Source organism: Scatophagus argus, chromosome 15 (genome assembly GCF_020382885.2).
Source record: "Scatophagus argus isolate fScaArg1 chromosome 15, fScaArg1.pri, whole genome shotgun sequence".
Taxonomy (NCBI): Eukaryota; Metazoa; Chordata; class Actinopteri; family Scatophagidae; genus Scatophagus; species Scatophagus argus.
Window position 1 is genome coordinate 15,088,268 of NC_058507.1, and position 21,811 is coordinate 15,110,078.

Genomic DNA, 21,811 nt, shown 5'->3' on the forward strand with positions numbered 1-21,811 from the left:
TCACCTCTAAAGCAAAAATCAAAGTGCTGTATTCATTGTTACACATCAGATTTTGCACAGATTAAACATACAAGAAGACATTATGTGTTAATTAGTGAACTTTAAAAGTGCTCAACAGGATTTTGCTGTTTTGGACAGAGCCAAGTTAGCTTTTTCCCCTGTTTCTCGTCTCTGTGCTAAGCTAAGGTAATCTACTTAAATTTAGCTAAATTAGTAAATATATGCATAAATATGTCAGTAAAGTCTCATATTTACTGTACAGACATGAGAGGAGTATAAATCTACTCATGATGAGGAAATCAAAACGTATTTCCCAAAATAATAAAGTTCCTTTAATGGGGTATATTGAGCCTGAATCTTCGCTCCATGAATTACGTATGGTTTGATGTTCTTTATGCTTACCGTGCCTAGCTGCCCTGCCTTGCCAGAAGGAGTTTTCATGACTGTGTTCTTTATGGCTTGCATTGTAATGAATAATTGTAAATACTGTTACTACTGTACTGTGGGTTACATTAAGAGCTGAGCTGTAACATATTTTCATGAACACAGAAATTATTCCATGTGTGTGTTCAGCAGCATGTGATCTCCATTTAGCTGTCATCCTACCAGTCTTCATGCTAGTTCTTTCAGAGCGATCCTAAAAGTCCAAATATAATTCTACTTTCCAGTCACTTATGATTAATTTTCAGTACCAGACTGATTCATCTCATGTGCTGCTCATGCATGGTTCCATTCTGTTATGGCATTGAATCACTCTAAAATGCTGTGCAAATAAATTGTACACTGCTTGATTAATGCCATGAAGTATTTTTTTTTTTTTTTACATAAAGATATAAAATAAAATGTCTCACTATGTTTTTTAGTTACGCTGCTCAACAGTAAATCAAAAACTGATGAATTGCTGTGGTGAGTTTTGCTTTCTTTGAACCTCAGTCTGTATTTTGACATGCCAGTACTGATATCACATCACACACTTGATATGAATTTGCAGCTGCCATACTGAATAAGCATAAAGTCGTTGAAACCTGAGGCGATTTGAGAATCTCTGACCTTTTATAACAGCACATCAAGGCTTAAATGAAGTTATGCAAAACTAAAATTAGTGTTTCATCATCCTATTCTACAATTACATTTGTTGACAGTATGGTGTGAGTTTAGCATTGTTCCCAGATTTGAGTCTCTGACTTCAGTTTGTATGTGTGTATGCTGGATCACACAGTCACTCACTGTATTTGAGAGGGGGATTGTTGTTTTCATATGAACAATCAAAAAAAAAATGACTGTAATACCTAAATCGTCCTTTGTGGTAATGAATCTGCAATTATCACACAACTCTTTGGTTTCTCTCAGCTGTGTAGAGCATTTAAGTGTCTTTCAGATCACTGTTTTGGTTTGAAGACATACATCTTTACTGTTTTGATGGTGATTCTGGTACATTTAGCAGCTAAAAAGCCAAACATTTCTCTCAACAGTGTTGTTTTTAGCTCCATTTATGTTTCCAAATAGAGTAAATAATGAACTTACCATTTCTGGGTATCTGGAAACATGACTCCAACTAAATGTTAATGTTGGCTTGTGTCTACTGGATGTGTAAATACTTTAGGCAACACTTAGCTAACAGCTTCACTGTATGAAGTTTGTGTTTCAGTGTTGTGTTTACAGTTTGTTTCTGCTTCTCCTGAGTGGCAAAACAAAAGAGAATAAAATAAAAACACCTATGGCAACCAATAGTGCTTAACTGTGCCATGGCATTGACTCTTTGTCTTTTGTTTTCAAGGGGGCAACAGGAGATAAAACAGGCTCTGTTACAGCCACAAACTCAACTGCCCACTTTAAAAGCTTCCCATAATGTGAACGCAGATGGCTTGTCAGAAATCACCAGACAGAAACCCCATGACGTTACAGTGATCGTGTCAGGCAATAACCGAAGACAGTTTTGGTTTTTAGTTTACAGGGAAAGATGTTATGACTGGTGACATTGGAAAAAGGAGGACTGCAGCATTGTCTTGGATGGTCTCATAGACAGATAAAACAGAAATCAGAGCCTGAACTGAACAGCGAAACACTTAGATGTGAACATAGTGCTTCAACCAGGCCAGTGAGTTTCAGAGTTAGTGTCATGTTAAGTATTTAAATGAAGAGAGAAACCAGATCATAACGCATGAACGACAGACCATATTGTAATATATGATGACATACCTGCTGAATGGCGATTTACATGTCAGTGTTCTCTACATTTTTTCTTATGTTAGCTCTTTCTATGTGGAATGCTTTTGCAGACACCACCTCTGACTCCTTTATGACTATCATACACCAGCTGTTCAGACCTTTTACCTGCAAGAATTCCTCTCAGGAATACATTTCTATAAAATCTACTTCAGACTCTTCCAAGACTGATTGAAGGGCTTTTGAACAGGTACTAATAAACTGTTTGTGAGCTTTAGAAAGCAAGAGTGACAAATTAGAGGGCTTCCACAGAGGATTTCTCCCACATGTTCTTGTGGCGGCGTTCTCAACCTCAATACCTCAACCCCCCCAGTCGTTATCTCTGGCATTTGTGCAGAATTCCTCCTCAGACATATTTTCCATTCATAGTGCTAAACAAATTACATCAGTTGTTCCTGACTTCATACATCTCTTATTTCATCTTTAGATATGCTTAATGGGTGGAAATCTGAGCTTTTTCCAGGGTTGATATCTTGCAGATCTTATTTGCAGTTTCCTCACGGAAATCTAGGTCTATAATCATTACAACCTGAAATGATGAAAGCCAACTGGTGCATGTAAAAGACAGTGAAGCAATTCTCCTGATAAAAATGTTGTGGACTGTTTGTTTTCACACGCTCTGTTTTTTCTTCTTGTGGCCCTGACATGAACTGGATGGTGCAAAATATCTTTAGCTGTCAAAATAAATAAAGGTTCAGACTTCAAAGCGTATTTCTCAAGGCCTAGTGTTGGGAAGATTCAGCTCTGTCACACACGATCAAATACACTCTTTGAAAAGACATATGGCTGACTTTCGATTTGACACCGATAAATGGGAGCCCAGAGCCCTGGCTGTGTACACAATTTATAGAATCAGAGCAATCAGAAAAAACATAAAAATGAACAGAGAGCTGGATCAAATGCTACATTTTCAGTAGTTTTATTGAAAAATGCCTCTTCTGTTTCAGAAATAAATAAGAAAATAAGGCTGTGTGGAATTCACAAAAATCTGCAGTTAAAACATGAGAAAAGCAATTCTATGTCTATAGTCTTGCATTCAAATCCAAACTGCATTGATAGAAAACAACAACTATATTCTGACTTCCTCAGTAAATATACAACACAAACATGCAATTCCACCTTTGGTAGCAAAAAAAAAAAAACAAAAACAAAAAAACAAACAAACAAACAAAAAAAATAGTTTGGGTTGTTACAATAAATCAGATTATCATTTGGTTTACCTAACAAAATGTCACAATGAACAAATCTTTGGTGATCTAATTAATTGTGATTTTTTTTTTAACCATGGAGTATCTGAAACAGCTTTACATACTGAAGTTTGACAGAAACAACTTGGGTAGCCTGAATGTGTTCAAAAACATACGTACTGTACTTCCTTTGCGATGCTTTCTGCTGGTTTTCACATGATTAGTGCATTACACATTGGAATCCGATAAACACTCGCAGTTATATTACAAGCAGACACTTAAAGGGAACATTTGGCAAGCACACAGGTTTGTGATGAATGAACATGTAGGTTTGTATTCATTTTGCTAAACTTTCTCATGTCAAAAAAATATATATGTTCAATATAGCCAGGGGTATCAAACCCATATAAGCACTAGCTTTGTTCTGAAAATCACTTCATTCTCAATTACGTGATCATGGAAGTTATTTCAATATTACTCTTTCTGAGAGCTCCTTATTGTAGCTATGATGCTAGTGTTTCTGTGTTGTCCTGTGGCAGTGATCTCTTTCCTCGGGGGTTTCGTGAGTAACCAGGTGATTGTATTGTCTCAAATTGTCCAGCTGGCTCCACAGGTATAGACACTACCTCGGGTTCAGGCTGGTAGCGGCCGGCTAGAAAAATATTTGGGACGGCCAATCAAATGAACGGTTCCTATTGCATCTTTTCACATGCACAATTTAAATTATATTGCACTACGGAATTCCCCAAAGATCCCTGTGTCAAACTATTGTTTCCTAAAGTATCAAAAAAGCTAAATTAAAAAAAAAACTGTTTCAAATCCTGTGATGACACAATAAAATACATCAAGCTACTGGATAATAAGATGTAGTAAAATAAACAGCTCATATTACAAAGGACACATGGCAATGGCAGGAGAGCAACATTTGGATTTGGTCAACGTACACAAAGAACAAGATGGTCAAAAGTACAAATGGAACATGCTTCAGTCTACACCAGAGCGGTTCAACGGTGACAAAAACAGAGGTTATGCTGATGGTAAGTAAGCAGAGGGTTATGAGGCACAAGCTCAATACAGATGTTAACATGATTTTTAGTGACATCCTAGTTCATACAATCATTTACAAGGCACAAAAATTAGTTTTATTTACACATATCACCTCTACATTAACATTGCTTTTGGTTATGAAATCCTCTTTGTTAGTAGTTGTTTTGGATGGTATTTGTGCATGCTCCTTTCTTCGCAGAAATGCTCAGTCTGTTTTTTTTTTTCTCCAAACGGTTTGTGGTTCAAGATGCAAACAGGCCAGCAGGTTGCCATCACTGTAGCTTGTAGCTGTGAGATGGTATTAGTGCCAGTCCGCTTCGTTCTGTTTTTTGGTTTTCGTAATGTCTGTTTTTAATGTTCAATTTTATGTCCATGGTGATTATCCTTACGTGCCCCATAGCAAATGGGCAAACATCTCAGAAACAGGACTTCAAAGTGTAAGCGGCACAGGTGACTTAGTGTTTACTATGCCAAACCTGAAAATAGTTCAAAAGTGTGTGAGTTTTCTCTGTGGAACAAAGTTATGAGAATCTTATTTGATTTAATGCAAGTCATCATTCACCACTAGCTGGAATGAATGCTTTACATGCCAGTTTTAAAATTGTACATCAAATGTATGGAGGTATGGGAGTATAGTGGATCCCTACTGACTGTTTGCTAAACCTTCCCCCTTAACAGTGCCTGTCCAATCATAGCTTAGCAACAGCAGCTAAACCTGGCAGGCATGTCAAGTTGGGATGCCACACTTTGAGGTGTGCAAGAAGCTGTAGTGAGAGCAACATAAGGAATTTGGATAGTTGTTTATTTTTTTACGTGAGCAAAAGTGTAATCAATAGATCAAACAGTGCATTTATATTCTTTAATATAAGTGCAAATGTTAGCAGCCTTAACTAACTATCTTACTATCAGCACTTATAATACAGTAACCAACCAGTGATTACATTAACCAACATTAGCTGTCCTATGTTATAGGTCTCTATAGGATTTAGAAGTTTACACTCTAATAGCCTGAAATGGCATTAATTTTCAAGAGATTGTTTCATAGGGTTCGCCTTTTAAACAGCCTGAAACATTAAAAAAGTCAGTCAAAGACTGCGCTTTCATCCAACATCAGCTTAATTAGCTAAATGGCTACAGTTGATAAAATCTGATGGTTGCTGTTGTTGTTTTCAAAAATTACTTTGAATTCTGATGTACAATCTGCTGCTCATTTTAAACTTAAATGTTCCTACAAGATCAAAAAGCTTGAGAGACGCTGCAACAGCAACCAGGGCTTAGTCAACAGTCAGTTGAAGGTCGTACCAAAATAAGTTAAAACAGTTTTCTGCTCAAGAATCAATACTCTGGAACACTTAAATTCATATCTCCATACATTATCAAAGAAAGAAGTAGTGCGCAGAGTTGCAAATGTAATTAGTCTGCATACACTCTTTCATCTACAATGTAGTACCATGCAGGACCTAGACAGCGTTGAGTGTACCTGTGTATCCTTGTCCATTGTAAGGAATGCCAACACACTGAGAGGAGTCGCAATATCCAGGGGGTCCTGGTGGTCCCCTCACCCCTGGAGTACCCTGGCGACCTGGAGGGCCTCGAGACCCAGCGGGACCTGAAGAACCAGGTGGGCCTGTTCTTGACTCTCCAGGTGGCCCTGCAAAAAGGAGAGAGAGATAAAACCAGTTTGAAAAGTTTCTGGAGCTGAGCACAAGAACCCACTGACATCACCCGTAAAACTTCAGTGAAAATGGTGGGGTAACACGGGGCTACAGCACTGTAATTTAAATTTTTCAACAGCTCAATTAAAAAGCTTGACCATGAAAAAAATCTGGGGCTCTGTGGAGTTAGCCCCCCCCGGCCCCGTCTGTCTAGACGGTAAGAACTCTGGATGGAATTTTCCCTCTCTTTCTCTTTGTCTCTCCCTTAAGTGAGCCCATGTGTTGTCAATGAAGCACCAAAGCAAGCTCATTGTACAACAATCTGATTCTCCCACACATTCAAACACACACAGTACACACATCAGTTTGGATTTCCTCTGACTGATACACAGTCGTTTCTCACTTCATTCACAGAAACAGACATGTCAGTGTTTGGTGTAGTGGTGCAGACATAAATAGGTTTCTGTTGTTTTGCAAAAGCTTCCCAAGGGAAAGGAAATCTGAAGTGGTGAGCTTTTCAGGGAATCATATTGCATATCAATTAGAGAAAAAGTCTAAGGCCTATTTCAAACTGACAAACCAGGCTAATAACATTTTTTCTGCTAACTGCCTCCCGAGCTTTACTGAAAACTAATTTGAGATTGTTTACATTTTCTCCTTAATGATGGATGTAAATACAGTACCTTCCATGTAATGTGCTAATGTGCACAGTGGAGAAGCTCAATATATAAGATACATAAATATCTAAGAAAGGAAAGAATTAGAAATATGTTTGGGGTCCTTCCAAAGAACATGAGCAAATGAAGGTGTGTCAGACACATATACTGTCTGTAAGTTTTGGCCTCTGGCTGGAATATCTTATTACTCACATCTAATTGGACAAACTGAAGTAGTCTGTGTTCTCAAACGTTCCACACAAAAGGTGAAAAAGCCATCACCATCAGTCATTTTAAAGTGTGTTTTAATGGTAGACTGGACGAACAGACCGTATGCAGCTATTGGAGAACAATGTCCATGTGATAATGTGGGCTCTTTCCACCATGAAGAGAGCAACTGTCATACCTGGTGGCCCATTTGGTCCTCTTGGTCCTCTGATACCAGTTCCTGAAGATCCTCGCTCTCCCTTCTCTCCTGGCAAACCTACAAAACCAGAGAAGAGTGCAAAAATGACTTTTGCAACAATTAAGTATCTGGAAAAATTACCAATAGCTGGAAACGAGTTAAAGTTTTAAGGGAGTGAAATAAACCTAACCTAAGAAGAGAAAATTTCTTTTGCAATGCTTAGGTGAATTGTGTAGAACACACAAATGAATGCAATTATGTTGTTATTCCATTCATGTTTGACCAACACTACAGCCCACAGAGTCCATATCAACATGAACTTAAGTCATTCATTGCTCAGCATTTTCTTGTTATTTCCCAACTTGCCGCTTCAGCAAGACAAAGAAACATTTATAAAAAAGACAAGAGATGGAGTACCTCTTTCTCCTTGATTTCCAGGCAAACCTGGGTTTCCAGGGAAACCAGTGCGACCAGGTTGTCCAGGCTCTCCGCGGGATCCTTGCATTCCAGGAGGACCAGGAGGACCGGGTGGCCCTGGGGAGTTGCTACGAATTCCAGTAGGAATCTGGTTGAGCATCATGTCAATTCTGCTCATCTGACCTACAAGAGAAGAACAAAATGAGTTGGATTTGGATCATTGTTATGCTGTCATAAAAGTGAAAGATAAGAGAAGTTTTGCTCACTGTTCACAAGCTGTTCACAAACTTGTCTCGCAATGGAGCGCATCATGTTCTGGGATGCAAAGTCTCCCTGGAAAACAAAAGACATTTACATGAAGAGATCACTGATGATGTATTACGGGTATATGGTAATGTCATCAAACGTAATGCCTACCTTCTCTCCTTTCTCTCCTTTAAGGCCAACAGCTCCCTGTTAAAGAGAAGAATCATGTAAGAACAAGCCACATTCTCGACCTTACCTAAACAACGTCATGTAACCATTACTTGTGCCTTGTTATTCAGTACATACCGGGTTTCCTGGTTCTCCTGGTTTCCCTGGTTTTCCAGTAATTCCTGGTACACCTGGATTTCCAGGGCTACCCTGAAAAAAAAAACACAGCAAGAGTAGTGTTTATTTCAAATCACTGCATAGTAAACATAATTGCAACATTTAACTCCTGTTCCTGTTCTGTCTGTGCTTTGACATCTGCAGTTGGGGGGCATGTGGCACAAGCAGCCAATAACACTAAAATGGAGATGGAAACACACATGCACAACAGTCAGCGGGGAGTAGATACACGCATGCGCACATGCACATGCACATCTGCGCGCATACACACACACACACACACACACACAAACACACACACACACACACCAGCTACCAGGCTCATTACTAATGAGTCTTGGAGCATTCAGGATGGTATGGTGCATGTAAATTCTATACTGGCATATTGCCTGTTGGCATGATGGCTGGATTAAGTAGACTCAGACCTCCCCAAACCACAGAAGAAGAAAATGCGATGCATGCACATCCTTGTAACAGTGGAGGGCCCCTACAGACTTCAGTCTGTTTTTTTAATGTGCCGTTCCAGCCAGATGAGATGTTGCAGATATATCACGAAACAAAGTTTGCTCTAAGAAATATATATATATATTTGGCTTTTAACTGCACAACACAAAGACACAGAGACAAATGCACACACTCACCATGGGACCTGGTGGGCCTCGGGGTCCAGATGGTCCCTCCTTTCCTGGTGGCCCCTATGTAGAAATAACATACAGTAACACATAGGTTACAACACACTGGGGACCCCATTCGTGCAATACATCAGTGTCATGACTTCATATTGGTTTCAGCCTTGAGTCTGTCTTTTTAAATTACATTTCTAGGTAGTGGCTCAATGCTTCTGACTGACGCAAGTGAGAACATACAATGTAACCGCAAAAACTACATGACAATATTTTCTCTATACGCTGATCTCAGTAGGTGATTACATGTAAAACATTAGCGTAACCAAGTGTTAGATCCATTCGTATACTTTGAACACAATGTGTACATTAAACAGGCCTGGGGGCAGATCTTACCCGTGCTCCGCTTGGTCCAACAGGACCCAGAGGACCACGTGTTCCAGGAGGACCCTGGGAAAAAAAAGTAGACGCACATAATCAAATGTTAATGAATAGGAACAACACATTTATACAGTTCCCTAATGCCTCTGTTGAATTAGAATCTACAGCAAAAAATCCTGGAGTTTCCAAGTTATTTAGCCAAAGATAATATATCATCTTGTTACTAAAACCTGGAACAATTTCCCTCTTATCTGTTGACAGATGATGTCTACTAGACGTCTGCATAGACAGTCCTGTTACAATAAACTCTATTGTGTAAAGTAACAGAGACAATGCTGCCAATGAACTCCAGTGTCTGAATTTGCTTATTCGGAGGCCATAATATCCAGCGGTGATTCTCTCCAGTTGAATGGTGGGAGTCTGAGGCTGAATGACCTCAGCTGGACGAATGAATGGCTGCTCAGCCAATACATGGCTATGTAATACCAGCCCACACAAAAATGTCCTTTCACCAGAAAGTGAGGTGAAATGGGTTTAGTTTAAACTCAAATCTGCTTCTCACTATCAAGAACTCTTAATGTCATGGCAATGGTAAGTATTTGACTTCAATTTTCATCCAAAAGTTTCCCAATCAATGACATTTTACAGTCAAAGGTGCTCAAGATACAGAAAGATTGTAAGTCTTCACCAAGTTGCGATCATCTTCAATTACAAGGCTGAAGAAGTACATGTTCCATTCCCTATTTCCCCTGTGGTAACAGGAGTCAGTGCTCCATAATAATTTAACTGCATCACTAGCCTTCCACTGTTTGTCAATCAGCAGGCTGATTTGAGTGCGTGGGTCTCCCTGAGGATGGCATGGCAAACCTCCCACTCTGAATGTGGTTTCAATCTGGCCTTGTGAATTCAGGCTCCAGTAGCAGCACTGCTCTCTATGGATAGTCTCTTGTTTCCTGTTCATAAACCACAAAATGAGAGGGGAGTACTTACTTGTAGGCCAGTCAATCCCGGGTCTCCACGATCTCCCTTTGGTCCCGGGCGACCCTGAACGAGGGGAAGGAGGAGGGGGAGGAAAAGAGAGGTTTGCAAGAGAAGCTTTAGTCTTTGTTTTATCCTTTTTAGTGCGTGACTGTGATTGATTTCATGTTTTGACAAGGACATCAGCAGGTAAAAAAAAAAATAAATAAAGAAGATGACTGCCTGGCTCGAGTTAGCAGGGAGATGTAATGTCTCTTAAATTCAAATATAAATCCCTCTCACTAGTGGATCTGTGACAATTTTCACAGAAACTGCATATTCATATCTGCATGACCAATAATCATATGTGATAGTGTTTGTCATATAAATTAAACTTCATCTTTTGCAGATATATAACTATTTCTTCCCTGGCTGGACTTGTATAGTGTAGGATGAACTTACAGGTTCTCCAGGTAGAGACAGTCCATTAGGGCCCTGTGGACCCGGTGGTCCCATTGCGCCTGGAAGTCCTGGCTCACCGCGTGGACCCATTGGGCCCTATAACATTATCCAAAGAAACACAAAGATGTTTCATAACTATTACAAAAGCTTTGTATTGTAGAGATACAGAAAATGAATGTTAACTGGAAAAATACTCCTTTGAGGCATTTGACACAGGCCCACTTTAAATCAAATTTAGGAAAATTTGCAGTCGATAAATGAATTCAGATGTGTGCAATTTGCTTTGTCTGATGGTGCTAGATATTATTTACACTGAAGTTACAATGAAAACAGTTACAAATCTAAGTCTACAAAAAAATGCTCAAAGTGATGTAAGGTGTTACTTACAGAATTGCCTTGTTCTCCTCTATCTCCTCGTGGTCCCTTAGAGCCTGGGCTGCCCTGGAAAAGCAAGCAGCCAGAAACACAGAGTAAGTGTAACAACGGGAGCAGATTCCAAAAGCCCTAAAACCCAAAGCCCTACAAAATCCTCACCGGGGCTTAGTGAGGTTACCAAGCAAACATATTCCAGACTTCCCCTCAAGAGTTCTTTACTCTTGTTTTTCCGACAGGCATTTATCTTTTGACACTTTTTCCCAAGCCCACATTTCATTGCATGCCACTGGTCTCATCTTCAACTGCTCTTTCCAAAGGAAAAGAAAATACCACCCCTGATGTGAGGGACATCCTCGTTTTACTTAAGTACAAACTGTAGAGCAGGAAAATGTCAAGTAGCTCATTGCAGCTATACATTCATTGAAGACAGCAGATAAATAAGCAGAGAAAAGTATGGCTTTATCATCATCGTCATCATCAAAACGTGTTTGACTTATGGGAAAACCATTTTATCGGGTGAAAACAGAAGAAAAGGAGGGGTGATTGTGTCTTTACCTGATGTCCAGGAGGTCCCTGAGGACCAATGCTGTCCTGTGTGCATGTGCAAGAGTGTGGAAGGGATGGACACTTGGCCTCATCTCGCTGAAATGGAAGACAGAAGATCAAGAAGTAAGAGAAGAGAAATAAACGCACACATAGATGACAGCGATATCTCCCCATAGTCCACTTTTATACCCACCCACTGGTAATTGAGGCCAAATCTTGGCAATTAACAGAATAAAAGGGGTAAACTAGAATTCCTCAATGTAATTTTGTGACAGTGTCTTGGCAAACTGTGGTTTTGACTTTGCTTGGAGCTTAAGAAGAAGAGACAGTTAAGAAACTCTGCAAAGGTCATGATGGAACAGTGGCTCATGCTGAAATGTTAGTGTGGGGCTTTAAGACAGCTCAGAGACAGCTGCAAACTTTGTCCACATTTTTGGAAATTAGCATGAGCAGTTATATAATGCTGCAGACACTGACGTGATGCATTAATATCTGATGCAAATTACAGATGAATTACTTTTAATTGGATAAATGTGCATGCATCCGGTATTTACCATTCTGTACCAAAAATAAACGAGATTTACTGCCTGTTCTGTGATCTAAAGGAGGGATTGTTTTCATGTAATTGGGAGATCACACTGGCAACAGCCCGATTAGCACAATTACACAGGGTACAAAGTTCTACTCTGTTCAGCTGAGGCACTTTCTTTTCAAACAGCAATCTAGTTATCAACCTAATGATTGCACACCAGCACACATAAGCCTCTGTGAAGGTATGCATGTATACAATATATACAGTGAACACCATGGCAATGGTCCATCTACTATTAACTAGTAGTACAAGATTAATGGTCTGATTCAGATATAATTAGCCCTTCAAGTATATCCAAACGTGAAAGAAATCTGCCAAAATGTCCTTCTAGTGCTCCAATAGATGGCATTTTTGACTTTGTTATTCACATTCTTAAAATGACACTTGTTCTTACTGTGGAGGGCAGGTCGCAGCATCTGTCTCGGCTGATCCAGCTCAAGCTGCAGATAATATCGAACATCTGGAGCTGGAACTACACAACAGAAAAAAAGGAAAAAGATGGAGGGGTGTTACAAATGGCTCCCATCCGTGATGAAAATACACACTGTTGAAAACAGTCAACAATGAGTCCCTCAGAGAAATAGAAAGATGTAGACTTTCATCCCTACAGCACTTAGTGGGAGCAGTTAAAATTTAATTGTGCATCTATACTTAAGAGGTTTTGGATATTGATTCTCTGAAAAGTTGTGAGGTGATCTTCCAAACATGTGTTTTTCCAAGCATTTGCATTTTGAACGCAGAGGCTTTCTTTTTCACTTACTGTAGCAGACTGCCTCCTTCCGCCTCCAGACTTGACCATCTTGCCAAGCACTTCATAGCCATCCAGTGTGATGTTGTTGGCCTCTTTGATGGGCTTCTCCGCCACCTCTTGGCAGTCCACGTTGAGTTTGACTTTCTCTGGAGAGACGGTGATGTGGAGCTGCAGGGGATAGGGAGAGGGCACAATTAAACAAAACATTCTTGTCTTCTCAATACCTCACAGCTGCCAAGTAATTGTGTTGCAACACAATTACTTGGGAAAGAGTACTAAGAACAGGGGAACTTTTGAAAAGCTGGGTTTGGCATTGATTTCTATTTGAAAGTATGATTGACTTTTAGAGGGGAAATTCTTTAAGAAAGTAAAACCATAACTATAGGAACATCCTCACTGCACCTTTTTAAACCATGTTGTCTGAAGCTTATAAAGGAGCTGATACTGTTTCCACATAATTGCTAGATTCAAGAAATTGTTTACTCGTTGCACAAGATGTTAATTATAGATTCTGATATTATCCCAGAGTGGTTACCAATTTGGCCTGTGACTGCTGTGTGATGCCTCTGCAGCTGAATGGGCCATACCAAAAAGGAAATATACAACAGTTGGCATTTCCATGCAGCTTGAAGCTGCAGTGATTGTATAACACACAAAATGACAAAGTGCCAGATTTTGAAGTTTCCTATCCAGAGAACCCTCCTCCACATCTTGAAACCATATCATTTGTGGTGTGCCATCAAAAATCCTACACTTTCCATACTTCTCCCTCACAGTTGCAAATTTTCCCCTGCTCAACAGTCAGACAAGTTTTTTTATGTCAAGAAAAGCAAGCTACCATTTCTCTCTACAAAGCCAACCGACCACAGACCAGTTCTTGGCAGCCAATCACAAAATTACAGTTGACTTCCTTGGCAACAGAACAAACTATCTGGTGGACCACAAAGAGAGAGGGGTGTCATTTATCTGAGTATCTTGGTTTGGATATGTTATACCATGTTGCTCCTGAAGGCTTACCAAAACATCAAATTATGAGCCTGTATACATTACTTCACTGACCAATAAGTAAACATAACAAAAACACTAGTCACTGGAAAATAAGGCCTCAGAAAAACTCTATCTAGTGACCACTGCTCCCTCAATGGATGATATTTGCTGTTAAGTGATCTGGTTATACTGCTGCAAAGTGTTGACAGAGCAACAATTTTCTTTCATCACTTGCTAACATAGGTTTCACTGAGCTTCATTGTGTCAGCTCTTTTCAGTCAATGTTAACATGGTAGGATTTCAGATTCACATTATCTCTGCTCCAATACACTTGACATACTTCAATAATTTTTTATTATTACTATTATTTTTATCAAATTAGACTTTATTGTTCTTGGCTCTGTCCTGACCATTCCTTCATTTTCACAATCCTGTCATTGATTTCATGTACGCACTAATAGCAGGTGTGAGTCTTCTCTATAAAAATGCATCCAAGATTAAGTTTGCTGATTAGGTTTATTGAGAGTAATGGGAAACACATTATCAGTATGTATTTCCATTAGACTGGACTTTCAATGGAAACAGTGCTTTGACTGATTGTGAAATCCCCCACTTCCATGTCTGATCTGGCGCATGCAAGCAGACAAGGAACTGGAACAAGGAACTTTCTTTGGGAAGAGAAGTTAAGATATAATTTCCTGTATTCTTAGTGTGGGTTTTAGGGTCTACTTATCCTGGTCACAGAAAGACCATGTCCTCAAGTCTTCAAGAGCACAATGGGTGCAGTCAGTTATGCCAAAACCTCCTTTTCTGTCTTAATTGGTGTATGCATATATTGGCACAACCATCCCAACAAAGTCCCTGAAAGGAAAATTCACAGGACTGAGTTCAAAACTTCTCAACTCCTCCACCCCCCACCCCCCAAAAAAACATGAGCTTTGTGTGTGTTTCAGTAAGAAGGCACTACAGTGCACTGTTCTGTGACTGACTACAGCAACTTTACACACTCAGACTTTTACCAATGTGACTCTGAACACATGACTAGTCACTACAACCCATGGAAAATGTCTTCTTCACTTCAGTTAACGGGAAAGTTCCCTCGGTAGGCTCCCACCTTTCAAGTGTGGGAGGGGATTCCCTGGTGGGCTAGTGAGTGGCTAGCATCTGTTCAAGTCATCACTGAAAGCTTTCCCACATGTTCAGCTAGAAGTAGACCACGACCTCTTACTGAGCCTGGGCTGTCTTTATTAACTCGCCTGAGGAAAAAAGCCAAATCTGACCCAGCACTGTGACACATAAGGCGCATCTAACACTTAATACAAACTGTTGTTGTTTAAATAAGAAAATATTGTAGATTTATGATGCTTTTCAGTGAAATTCTCAATGAAATTAACCACTAAAGCATTGCAAAAAATTCTAAATGGATTTTGTGACAAATGTGAATATTTTCTGGTGTTCTATGATAATAAACTGTATATCTTGTGTTTTGTACTGTTGGTTGGACAAAACACAACATTTGAGGATGTCACCATTGGCTTTGGAAACCTGGGATGGGTATTTTTTTTTTACTATTTGCTGATTTTATAGACTAAAGAATCAATCATTTAGTTAATCATTAATGAAAATAATAAATAAACAGAAAGCTCAACTTGTGATTTTATTGGATTTGGTTTTGTTTATCATCAGACATGGACAATAAACCCAACTGCCATTTGTGACAACCCTCATGGTCACTTTCAGCATAGACACACACACACACACACACATACTGAGGTCACTCGGTAATAGCTAGGAAAAAAGTATCAGGAAACCACTGACAACATGTAAACACACACCACCACAGCAGTCAGCAGTGGCACTCAGCACACCAGTAAATAAGCAGGTAGGTAGACCACTGCAGATTCACCAACTCATGGAACAACAACTGCTGCACCACAAACTAGCCACCTAATGTACAGTCAGACTACAGTCTCCACCATGGCCACACAAAGAGAGAACTTACATACACATACACGCACACACTCACAGATCAGGCTGCTGTCCAACTAGACCAGCGGTGATGTCATTTACCGCCACTCCTGACCCAACATTTCCCACAGTACCATTCATTCATGCAGTTACCCTAAAATTAGTCGTGTAGATGCTTAATGGTCAAACTGAAACTCATTTCGAAAACGCTCTGATCTGGGTGATAACATATCTCTCTCATCAGTTCCTAAGTTCAAAAAAATGTATTTTGTAATATCAGGAAGTGGGTGATCTTTCATGTGGAATAAGATCCTGGTATATTAAAAGGAGTCTTTCTTTTTGATTAACTTAGAATTGGGGAGGGGAGCGACAAACCTGCGTGCTAAATAACGGGCATGCTGTCCTTGGGAACAAAGTCACATGCAATTGGACATGACTGAGTGCATTGGAACCAGTCGTTTTTCCTACAGTGATGAATCTCACAACTCAAGTCAGTCCAGGTCAGCATTAAAATATACTGGCCCTCATTGTTCTGGTTTCTCCAAACCCGCCTGCGGTAGAACATAACAGAGGATGTTTTATATTCGCAGCTACTTTGAGTTTGGTTTAAAGGCATTTGATGTTGCTGGGTTTTTTTTTTTATCTCCCCTGCTGTGGCCTCAAGAGACTCTACACTATACAAATGTGTTTTATCAGAGCTGTAAGCTTGGCATGTGGGCCTAATGTAGTGGCTAAATCGCTGAAGAGAAACAAAGAGTTTGCAAAACAATAACACCACTGTGGGTGGTTATTTCAAGTTAGATGAGAGGTTTGGGCAGATTGTTTGAAGAGTAGTTGATGTAAATGAATTTCAATAGCACCCCAATCTATCCAAATTCAATCTAAATTTTCTGCAAGAAAGACAGGGTGGGTGAATGAACCAGTTTATGAATGAAGAAAATGTATCATTGAGACAGCCAGAAACATCTGGAGTCAGCAAGGGAAGTCTAACAAAAGATGTTATTGAGAGTTGCATTGTGGGAAATGTAGGATCCGGTACTTTTGAAGATTGAAAAGTCAGGATATCTTGGCCTCATTGTAACTCTTTACTTTCTGTAAGTGTAATTCACAAACAGTACAGAGTGTGTTATTTAATGAAAATATGCAGACTGAATTGAACTCCCCTCCAAACTCTCTTGGAACATATTTATAGCCTCCACAACCCGTTTACCAAATTAACAGCCCATGGTCTAAAATAACAAAATTTGAAAATTATTTGAAAACTTAATAAAAAAAATAAAAAAGAAATAACAAAAAAATGCCCAAAGACCACCTTGACAGCAGGCCAGCACTCTAAGATGGATAGCAGGTAACATGACATTGCCTGTTTGGTAATTCCACCAACCCTAGTGACATGTAAAAGTCACACAGAAACTTACAACATATGTATATATACACATACAAAATAATTGATGTGAATGGAAAACAATCTTCATTATGTAAAATGATAATCAACCCATATATGATGACTTAAGATTCCTATTAAACCCAAACTTTAACAAAGTCACCGTATGGTTCAAACAGTACTCCTCTCCAAAAAAATTGAGTTTACCTTGTGGAAGCTCCCATGGAAAATCCGCTTCACTTGCTCCTCATTAAACATGGCCCTCTGGATCTCTCCTCGGGTATCTTTGTTGTAGAACGTGAGTGTTTTGCTGGATGCTGAAAAAAGAAGAGTTTCTGATGAATCTCTGACAGTGTGTTATGATGCGGCGGCATGCAAAGCACAGACAGGACTATAGCGAACACATGGTGGAAGGGAGAGGAGAGGGATAACAAGAAGGCTAGGAAGGATTAGGCCCACGCTCATGATTAGTTCACTGCGTGTGTAAGTGCAAATTTGTAAAAGATACTTGTTTATGGCTTTCTATGAGAGAATAAAAAAGTAAAGCCAAGCAGTGGGATGAAGTCAGTCATACTTATTTCAATATGCTCCCATTGCCCCACCATGTCTGAGAAAGATCAGTTAGCTTTGACGGTTTGTAAATTAGGTGAATGAGAGAAAGACAGCAGCTTAAGTTGTTAATAAAGAGTGTACAGTTGTGTATATGTATGTGTTGGGTCAGCTATAGCAGCTTCCCCCTCCAGCTGAGGGCCAAAACGGAACGAGGGGCTTACGGTTGATGGTGACCCCAACCTCGGGGTTGTTGTTTTTGTCAGCAATCTGCCAGATATCAAAAGGCTCAGAAGGAGTGTCGGGCAGGAGGCGGAAGAGGAGGATGATGGTGTAGGATGGGGGGAGACCTTCTGGATGGATCTCCCTGTTAGTATTAAAAGCATACATTAAGATGAGTCACACCTGTTCCCTCACTACACCAGCTGTCAGACTTCATCATATATTAGAAATTAATACCAAGACCATTAAATCTTGTTACAACCATACAGCATCCAGTCTGTCACATAGGCTGTGAAACCTGTAAATCAGTGCCAGTTCATGCTCTGGCCTTGCAGAAACTGTACACATATTGAAAGTATTTTCTGTCCCCTGTCTTTCACTGCAATTTGAACTGTTTCCATTTGTGCAAATGAAGTCAATGACTGCACCCACGCACACAAAGTACGCATCATTATAAACATATTAACAAAGAATGCTGAAGATGTTTGGATACTCCAGCAGCTCTGCAATTGGCTAACACCACTTAAACAAGGTCCAATAAAGAGAAAAAGTTCTTGACCCGAGGGTGATTGTTGTATCCCAGTATGACATAGGTGGGAGGAGGGCCTGTATAAACAAAAAGAAAGCTTTTTGTTCCCGCTAGCACTTCAAATTTCACAAGCTGCAACAACAAATGAGGCTGCGGACTTGTAGCCAAAGGGCACTGGGGAAACCCCCATGATAGTAGAGGATATTGAACATCATTATGAATAATGACTGTGGGCCGGGTAAGATTATAGTGCACAGGAGATAAGACCAATAGGCTGGGAATATGCACATAATGAGACTCACACTCCCTCTGTTTGACACACCACAAATACTAATTAGCCTCAGCTCTTACTTGGTGGGCTGGTTTAGGAAGGAATCCTTGTGCAGCCTGTAGGCAATGTAGCTGTTGAAGGACCCCGGCTCCATGGACACACCATTCATTCCAGCAAATGTCCGGTCTGTGATGTTGAAAGCCTCCAGCATCCTGAAGCCTGAAAGGGATAAAAACAGAAGCCATGTTGAAACCATGAAAACAGTAAAACATTCTTATAGCACTGCATGATATCATTTTAGTAATACCAACAAGCTCTGTAGGGATTAGACAATGTGTATGGTGAATTGTGTGCTTACCAGGCGTTGTGAACCCATTGATGTAGATCAGGGGACAGGCTGAAACAGGACAGAAAGTTTTAGAGGACTGGAAAAACGGACTAAGGCTTAAAGAAAGTGATTCATGTCTGTTTATATGTTTCCTGTTAGTAGATCAGTTCAAATGTGGAGCAGTGGATAAGCTTCCTGTTACTAATGTAGGTAAGGTAATTATAAAATCAAAGCCAAATAAAGATTTCCTCTTGGAATGCAGAAATACTAAACTATAATGGTGCTTTAATTATATAATAATGTCGGCCTTACTGGAAGTAGCTGTTTCACAGATGAAGGTGATCAGGTTGTCCTGGATCTTGTCAAAAGCGTCATAGTCGTCGACCACAAACACATGTCTCTCACTGGGCTTGCTGCCGATAAGTCTCAACTCTGTCATGTCCACATCGGCCACTCCAACCACAAACACACTGTAGCCTGTGGGAATAACACACACACATCCCATTGTTAAGCTTCCAATAACCACAGACAGTTTCGTCGCTGTAGAGAACAGCCACAAACTTTGGCTTTGCCAAAAGGAAGTTGAAGTTTTAGCACAATCGGCAAATTTGAATAATTTGAGACAGCTCTGTTACACATAGAAAGCACCGTACATACAACATAGACCAAACACACAAGACAATGCTGCACTTACCAGAATGTTGGAGTTTTTCTGCACTCTTCTTCACATCATCCTGGGAGCGTCCATCAGTGACCACCACCAGGACTTTCGGGACGTTCCTCCTCATGCCACTGTCTGAGGTGAAGACCTTCTCATAGACATGCTTCAGAGCAACACCTGGACGAAGGAAAGCGGACAGAGAACAACAAATCTGAACAATTCACCTTCTTGAGAACAACGTGTCTGCTAAGATGCCGCTCATTTTTTTTCCAGTGGTGTACCTGTCTTGGTGTTGCCTCCTCTGTAGCGCACAGCCTGCAAAGCTGATAACACTATGCCCTTGTCATGGTAGGTGTTCAGTTTGAACTCAGTCTTGGCATCATCACTGTACTGCACAAATGAAACCTGTACAAATAAAAATAAATATAAATGGCAAAGACATCTTTCAAAACATCACATAGGGTCAGCATGTCTTAAGAAAATGATAAACATTGAAGACAAGTTTAGGCTGACCTGCATGCCTTTAGGGCTGATGACATCAAAGGCTCCAGTCATACTTGTGACAAACTGGATAACCTTGTGGAAGCTCTCATCTCCAATACTCCAGGAACCATCAATGAGGAAGACCAGGTCTGCCTTGGCACCTTTGCACACTGTGTGCAGATACAACTATGTCAGCGTAAAGTCTGATCTCAGCAAAGTCATAAGAACAACTAATTTGGCACACAAATGACAAACCTTCTAGTGCAGGGGGGACTGTGGCTGGAGCAGGGGGGGCGGGAGGCTCGGTTGGCACCTCTGTGGGTTTGACCACTGCAAGACAAGACGGACACATATTTGTGTCACAAAGAAGAAAGTGGAAGGTTCCAATAGCTTTGTGAGAACACTACCTTCTCAAACATTAGCATTAAACTGACAATGTCAGTGATGTTATCTTACATGTTCTCTCCTTTTCACTGACTCCAGGACCCTCCAGGCTGGGGGTTTGGGCATACACTGTGGCATTGTAGAGAGTATCAGGGGTCAAACCATCAAAGCAGTAATTACTCTCAGATCCTCTGACAGTGATCTCCTGAGCTCCTCTCTTGGAGGCTGGAGGAGATGAAACAAAGAAGGGAACCCAGATTAGACATATTCAGGCTGCAGTCTAACAAATCTAACAAAGTGTTGTTCAGCATGGTCTTGTATGTTATTGAGTAATGCACTTACTGTCAAAAGGATTGATTTTGAGTCTGTAGGAGGTGGCTGCTCTATGAGGTGTCCATCGGATGCAGAAAGAGTCATAGCCAACGTTGTAGGTGGTCAGGTCTGTCACATTCAGGTACACTAAAGGGAAGCGTCATTCTTAATACATATTCTTCTTTCATAGCATGGACTTGGCAGTCAAAACTGGATACAGCCATTTAATTCTGAGCAAATAAACCAGTCAACCAATGAATAATTGCATCTTTAACTTACATGTGGTGCCTTGTCCAATCAGTGGTGCACTGAACCCTGTGTTGTACTGTGCCAGCACCTTCAGGTCATAGGTGGTCCCAGGTTTCAGGTTATGCAGTTGGTAGGAGGTCACATCTCCAACAAGCACCTCCATGGGCTGATCAGTGCCTGAAAGGACACACAGACAGTAAAAAGTTTCCAGTGTCTGATTTTATAAATGCTACCACATGAACTATTAAAAGCACAAACTTTCTCAGTATCTGTCACAGTTTTATCCCCATAACAACATATCCATACCCTCAGGCTGGTAGATGAGCTTGTATCCGTTAACTCTGGATGGAGCAGGGTCCCAGGACACCCTGAAGCGGGTGTACCACTCATCAGATACACGAAGGTTCCTGGGGCCGAGCATGCCCACTGCGGGAAACAAGAAAGAACAGCACAGTCAACACAGATGGAATTGCAACGTATTCAGAGTTACTGAACTGCCAGCAGGGTCAATTCTGTATTATACCTTATTATGGCTTTTTAATTATGAGTGAAACGTTTCAACATGTGATCAAGAGGATGACAAACTCAACCACATCAGAGAAATATGAAAAA

The 21,811-nt window shown here is 40.3% G+C and overlaps 1 protein-coding gene across 4 annotated transcripts in view; it reads right to left on the bottom strand.

Annotated features, from left to right (window-relative positions):
• Positions 1 to 3,129: 3,129 nt before the first annotated feature.
• col12a1a (collagen, type XII, alpha 1a) overlaps positions 3,130 to 21,811 on the bottom strand; it is a 53,788-nt gene continuing 35,106 nt past the window's right edge. For 3 of the 4 annotated variants that reach the window (XM_046412963.1, XM_046412962.1, XM_046412965.1), the window contains 28 exons: positions 21,506 to 21,625; positions 21,230 to 21,376; positions 20,981 to 21,097; positions 20,711 to 20,863; positions 20,510 to 20,584; positions 20,285 to 20,424; positions 20,053 to 20,176; positions 19,805 to 19,948; positions 19,423 to 19,587; positions 19,141 to 19,179; positions 18,863 to 19,001; positions 17,985 to 18,127; positions 17,419 to 17,528; positions 12,882 to 13,040; positions 12,516 to 12,593; positions 11,539 to 11,625; positions 10,996 to 11,049; positions 10,609 to 10,704; positions 10,180 to 10,233; positions 9,205 to 9,258; positions 8,827 to 8,880; positions 8,147 to 8,218; positions 8,012 to 8,047; positions 7,861 to 7,927; positions 7,595 to 7,777; positions 7,178 to 7,255; positions 5,941 to 6,111; positions 3,130 to 4,065 (listed from right to left, as the gene is read on the bottom strand). In XM_046412963.1, the coding sequence (XP_046268919.1) occupies positions 3,917 to 4,065; positions 5,941 to 6,111; positions 7,178 to 7,255; positions 7,595 to 7,777; positions 7,861 to 7,927; positions 8,012 to 8,047; positions 8,147 to 8,218; positions 8,827 to 8,880; positions 9,205 to 9,258; positions 10,180 to 10,233; positions 10,609 to 10,704; positions 10,996 to 11,049; positions 11,539 to 11,625; positions 12,516 to 12,593; positions 12,882 to 13,040; positions 17,419 to 17,528; positions 17,985 to 18,127; positions 18,863 to 19,001; positions 19,141 to 19,179; positions 19,423 to 19,587; positions 19,805 to 19,948; positions 20,053 to 20,176; positions 20,285 to 20,424; positions 20,510 to 20,584; positions 20,711 to 20,863; positions 20,981 to 21,097; positions 21,230 to 21,376; positions 21,506 to 21,625 (3,008 nt within the window). In that variant the 3' untranslated portion in view covers positions 3,130 to 3,916. Of the gene's footprint in view, positions 4,066 to 4,648; positions 4,937 to 5,940; positions 6,112 to 7,177; positions 7,256 to 7,594; positions 7,778 to 7,860; positions 7,928 to 8,011; positions 8,048 to 8,146; positions 8,219 to 8,826; positions 8,881 to 9,204; positions 9,259 to 10,179; positions 10,234 to 10,608; positions 10,705 to 10,995; positions 11,050 to 11,538; positions 11,626 to 12,515; positions 12,594 to 12,881; positions 13,041 to 17,418; positions 17,529 to 17,984; positions 18,128 to 18,862; positions 19,002 to 19,140; positions 19,180 to 19,422; positions 19,588 to 19,804; positions 19,949 to 20,052; positions 20,177 to 20,284; positions 20,425 to 20,509; positions 20,585 to 20,710; positions 20,864 to 20,980; positions 21,098 to 21,229; positions 21,377 to 21,505; positions 21,626 to 21,811 lie in introns of those variants that run through there. The other variant, XM_046412964.1, reaches the window with a different exon arrangement.